This window comes from Trichoplax adhaerens, genomic scaffold (assembly GCF_000150275.1).
Source record: "Trichoplax adhaerens TRIADscaffold_5 genomic scaffold, whole genome shotgun sequence".
Lineage (NCBI taxonomy): Eukaryota > Metazoa > Placozoa > Uniplacotomia > Trichoplacea > Trichoplacidae > Trichoplax > Trichoplax adhaerens.
Genome location: NW_002060947.1, coordinates 5,396,617 through 5,402,942, shown reverse-complemented (window position 1 = coordinate 5,402,942; position 6,326 = coordinate 5,396,617). Strand labels below are relative to the sequence as shown.

The 6,326-nt window shown below is 31.6% G+C and overlaps 1 protein-coding gene across 1 annotated transcript; it reads right to left on the bottom strand.

The window, feature by feature from the left end:
- Window positions 1–296: 296 nt before the first annotated feature.
- TRIADDRAFT_24913 (uncharacterized protein) lies at window positions 297–3,555 on the bottom strand (the record flags this gene model as incomplete). Its single annotated transcript, XM_002112488.1, has 4 exons — window positions 297–441; window positions 622–776; window positions 849–992; window positions 2,299–3,555. 4 exons carry the CDS (start codon window positions 3,553–3,555, stop codon window positions 297–299), a joined length of 1,701 nt encoding a protein of 566 aa, XP_002112524.1.
- Window positions 3,556–6,326: the final 2,771 nt, after the last annotated feature.

Here is a 6,326-nt window from a genome sequence, read left to right as displayed (position 1 = left end):
TTAGCTTCAATTTTAACATCGATGCGGCACTACCTATGACAGAATAGCGGATTTAGATTCTATGTGAGCATTGATTAGTAAGGCTGTTTACTTTAGCATTAATTTTGAGCTATACAGGCTTCAGCTAATGTTAACTATTATTATTAATAAATCATTTAGATACAACATTTTTCTTCATATTGTTATAAATGAAAAAAATTGCTAATATAAACTATAATAACCTGATCCATGTATATCTTCTAGGTAGATGACGATAATATCGACGATAGGAAAATTTGATTAGGTTGAAATATAAACTAAGACTGACGATCTTCTAACATATTATTTTGATTACCAACATTTAAAAAGTAGCAAGTATCACCAGGTTGAGTTGGGAAATCTTTCGGTAAGCAATCAGGTGTTCGCTTTTCGAAGGTAAATTCATTACTGCTATGTACAAGCCTGTTGGATAGATATCAAAGTGAATAATAATTATATAATTAATATGTCCTAATGTAGCAGTATGGGTGATCCAACAGTCAAACGATGATTATTTAGTTCATTCATTAATTAAAGCAGAGGAAACTATAGCAATGATATTCTTTCATTAACTACCAAAAGATTAGAAGTTAGTAAACTTACTTGTATGTAGTTGGACTAACATTGATCCTTCCAGCCAGACTACATGCTTCCATTTTATTAGCCAATCTTACGTTATTACCAAATAAGCAGTAGCGTGGCATTTTGTATCCAACAATACCGGCCACAACACTGCCAGTATGAATTCCGATTCTCATCTAAAATGTATTAAAGCGGAGCGTTAAATAGCAATCAATGCATGCAAATTACAGCACTCAAATAACGCATACTTTAATAATTTGACCATCATGGGATTTTTCAGTTTGTGAAACAAGAAGCATACCAATGGACATGTAGCAAACATCATGAGCATGGCGATTACTTTTTTGTTCTAGACCTCCAGCAACGACATAAGCATCTCCGATAGTTTCCACCTAAAATGAGCGGTAAGCAAATTGCAAAGGATACGGTAAGAGCGACTGCATATTTACCGATAGGTTTTGAAAAAAATTTTAAGTACGAAATTGGATACCCTAATAACATTGCTAGTTTTGTAGTTTAACGGACTGCATTAAAAACGAATTCCAATTTATCCAAGGTTGCTTATAATACTGTTAATTATGGAGGTTAATCAGCTTTGGTATAGATAAAAAGCTAATCAGTTTTCTTCTACTGACCGATTTGACTACGCAATTCATTTTAGTAATATTCGATGTACGAAATTGCGAATACATACGTACTATCGGGATTGTAAATTAGTCTTTTAGGGTAATTTAAATTATTATCCCTCCAGTAGCATATACTCTTATGTTGTCTATGGAACCTTAATGAATTCGGATAAATCAATAAGGTCTATTAGGCAGAAAAATAAGTATGTCAGATTTCATCAATTTTCCTTTAGATTACTTCATAATTATATAGCAGGTGTAAAGTATTGTGACCATCTGTAAGGATGCAAGTTATGCGAAAATAAAGCTTAATTTGGATTAAGTTAACTATGTAATCTGCCCAAGTAAAGCCTTTATAATTAATTCCGTATAAATCAAGGCAATACGGTTAAAAAATCGAATACCTAAGTTGTTATCAATCCTGTGGTATGCGGATTATGTATAGAAGCGTTACCGATTGTAGACACACGCAATTAGTAAGCAAATATAAAGTAAATAGGGCTACCTGATTCGAATCAATATGGTTAAGATTATGAGATGTAAAGAATAATTTAAGTGAGCGACATTCTTATTGCCGCTATAGAACTAATCTTACTAATTTTGGCATTTTGGAACGACTAAAGGCAAACAGAAGCAAATCGGTAAACTAGCGTTACCAAGAGTCAGTTGTTTAATTACAATCTACATTTACTGATTCTTTCTAAGTATAATCGATACGCCTAATTTCATAAATATCAATATAGGTAAAATCATCTTAAGGCAAACTAGTAATCTAGCGTTATCTACAGTCAGTTGTCAATTATTAACCCATGCTAACTATAAACAGGATACCCGATTCCATAAATATCAACGTAGATAAAAGTATCTTAAAGGCATATTTATAAACTAGCATCTTTCCAACTATAATCAGCATGCCTAAATCCATAAATATCAACGTAGTTGAAATTTTCTTAAGGCATATTTGTAAGCTAGAGTTATACACAGATAGCTATCTAAATATATCGTTAACCGTTTGGAACTATAATCGGCACGACTGATTCCTTGAATGAGCATATAGGTAAAACCATCTTACCTTGTAAACGTTTAATTTGGCACTAAGATCATCAAATTTTGTATATAGCCGATTTAACATTTCTACCACGACAAAGGGCTCACATGTGGAACAAATTGCTGTAAAACCAACAATGTCACTAAATAAAACGGTGACATTATCAACACGACGACATAGCTGTTCTAATGGATATTTTCTTTTCCATAATTTCATTGCAATATCTTTGGGAAAGATAGTATTCAGTAAATCGACATTTTTAGTTTTTTCTTGGCGTAGCTCTTTACTGGCTTGCTCTAACTTGGCTTTTACTTTTTGCATTCGCGTAACTAAATCTTCTTGTACTTTAGCTTGTTCACCAACAAGAATAACATCGCGTGTAGCATCATGAACGGGTATATCACTTAAATATAAGCCTCTACCTTTTAATTCTTCTAATGCACTAACACATGGTGAGCCAACATAGAGTATACAGTCCGATTCCGAGGCATAAATCATTTGTCCGCGTAGTTGGATCGCTTTACCGCGCAATTGGCTAACTGTTTCTAAGGTAAAGCGCGAGTTGCAATAGGATAAAATATGATCGAATGTTGGCTCAACTTTAGGGCTAACCATTTTTAAGCAGTCGGAAAAATAACGTGTTTCATAGCTAATAGTACTACCTAAAAAGATATCGATATCGGGTAATTCACTAGGTAAAAATCGGACTAAACCTGCACCAACTTGAATTAATACCATGTCACGATTAATGATAAAATGGAAAGGAAATGCTTTACAAAATGTAGCAGGTAATATTTTTAAATCTTTAGGTGATGTTGATGAACTTGGAGCTTGTGATGCTCTCCTTAAAGAATTATTTTTATAATGGATGCGATAGTACTGACACTTATAGTCTTCATGGGGAGTAGTCGCTTCTAAAACATCAATACTGACGGGTTGGCCGAAAACGACTTCGGCAACAGCTTTCACGATACCAACGGTAAAGTAAGACCAACCATGGCGTTGATGATAACTTTCTAACAAGATACTGTCTGGATTTTCAACGTTACAAATAAATGATGGTGGTAAAATATTGGTAAACTTTTTAGAGCAATTTAAATGATCATGCAAACAATCAAAATTGATTAAAAAGTCGGATAAGGTAAAGCCAATTGAGTGTAATACACGTTGATACTTGACATCGTTATGACATTCTTGGATAAAATGATATCCAAATTCTTCCATTAATTTATCCCATTCTAGATCTTTTTTCGATAGTAATACCAACAGGTAGAGATCCATACAACAAGATAAAGTAGAAATGAACCATAACTAATGAATAAACTATTTTGAACATAATCATTGTGCCTCAAAGGATAGAGTTTCAAATGGTTACTTTATCATTGCAAAAGGAAACTGTTCGGTAATGAATTACTACAAAATCGGCTTGAGACAGTTATCGTAGAAAGATATAATTTAAATAACTGATCTATCCTACATCTTAAAACCACATAGGTTACACTTAAAAAATATAATATCAATTAAGGTAAAACATAATAATTAATTAAGATATTGAATAAAGTAAGGCAGTCATTTTGATTTACCTAGTGGTTAGCTCGCTAATTTGACTCATTCTTCTATAATAAGTATATTACGTACAATAAAGCAGTCATTTGGATTTACCTAGTTGCTGGTTAGCTATTTTGATTAAATTTTCAATAAATAAGAATTCTTTTTCGTTATCTGCTTCAGAATTGGGATTCTCACCCTCTTGATGGTTAGTGATATTTTGCCTAAATGATGAAATCAATTTCGTCAATAATTTAAATTGATCTATCGGATTGGTAGCATAGAGAGAAACTTTACGAACTATATCGAAGCAATAAATCACTTTTAAACTTACTGTATTTCATTCCATGTTTCAGCGCAATGCTTTTCAATAACAGCTTGTAAAGCTTGATCTAATATCGACATCTAAATAAAGCAGAATTAAAATCATGTTTAATTTATCATGTTATTGGTGAAGTTTAGCAACACTAAACTTTCGAAATAATTTTCTGTAACCTAGTTTCGTTTAATGATATCAATAATGTGCTACCTTTTTTGCTCTGTGTAGAGCTTAACTAAATGGCCAAAAGGTGCAGAAACTATCAATAGAACAGTAATACACCCTGGCTTAACTGCTTTGCCATAATTTAAGAAAGAAACAACGTATTCTAATAAAATTAGCTTTATGACTCGACATGTTAAATTTCTAGTTAATAAAACAGAAAATGAAAGATGGATAGCTATAATTTTCCATTTATCCCAATATAATGATATTTTTTGTTGATATTGGCAATTTTACATCGTTCTATTCGATATCCGACCTTCTTAAGCTTACTCATAAAAGTAGGATAATGATGGAATACGAGCATACAGTAAGAAGCTTGTAGAACAAAAAATGGATACTGATATTAATTGTTTGATTATGATTATTCTACAGCTGCAATATTAGTATTTCAGAACACGCTCATATAACAGAAACTAAGGCATTAAAGCAATCAGTATTGCCTGAGTCATGATATCCCATAATATTCGTTAAGAGTAGGAAATAGTCATTGACGCAATAAATATCTTTTATGCATTCTAGAGCGGAAAATCAGTATTTATTATTGCAGAGCTTCGATGTTGGTGCCGCAGAATATTCTTGAACAACAGGATAATATTGGCGTAGTAAAAATAGCTCTTGAAAGACAAATTTAGCCTCGGTGCTGTAAATTTTGCTACAGTTATCATAGGGTGTAGCGGTAGAAGAAGAGGAAAGCGATATTTAAAAAATGGTTTCAACTATCGTACAACCTTAAATTGATATAACGTGACTTAAATCAGGGAAATTGTGCATTTTAAACTATAAAATTGAAATGAATCCAATTTAATTACTCCAAAGAAGAGAAAATGGATGTTTCAATTAAATGGATCGTTCCAATCACTATTAAACCTTATATTGATATAATCTCACTTAAGTAAGAGAAAATAGATATTTTAAACCATGAAACTGAATTGCGTAGAATTTAATTACTCCAAGAAGAGAAAATAGATATTCAAAGCAATCGTTTTAATCATCATGAACCCTTAAAGTGATATAACCTGCCTTAAGTAAGAGAAATTAAACATTTCAACCCATGAAATTGAATTGAATTGAATTGAATTACTTGAAGAAAGAAAATGAATATTTAAAAGAATTGTTTAAAACGCCATCAAATCTTATATCGACATAAATTGACTCATGTAAATAAGAAGAAACGAACATTTTAAACAGTGAAATTGAATTAAATTATTTTCTCATTTGATGTTAGTCGAAACGTTCTCTCATAGAGGGGATAATGGACAATTTTCGTTATGAATTCTATTTGAGTTATTATAATATTTTATTTCATTATTCTGTAACCTACTCAAATAAGAGAATTTAAGTGTTAAAACAGCAAAGTTTGTATTTACCATCAGCTTTATGGTATGCATTGCACACAGTGATGAAAATTGGATATTTTCAACTAGCAATTTTGTTTTCGTCATATTTAAGCCTTATATTTGCCCACCATTACACTCTTCTATACGAGAACATTGAGTGATTTTGTTATTATGATAGTAGGTCCATTTTGGTGTATTTTAAAGCAATAAAAATTCATCTCATATCACAAAATTGACCACTTCATGTGATTATCGATGTTTGCGATCGTTTAATTACTCCCTAAACTACTTTATTATAGCTTTTAGTAGATGAATTTTTAACCTTACTTTATTAAGACCATACATACATACAGTCATATACAACATATTATCACTGTATTCCATAATGCATAACTAATACAATTAGGTGAAATTATTACTTAGCTATATGAGTAAAATAGTAATGATATAATTAGGAGCAGCAATATGAGGGGAACAGAAAGCAAAGTGTAGAGGTGTTTGACAAGTTTAGGGAAAAGAATAAATTGGGTGACAGTGCGCTTAAATGTAAACAGCAATTTAAAATAGTAAACATGAGTATGCTAGTAGCTGTCTAAAAATTAAGTTAATGAAAAGGAATGATG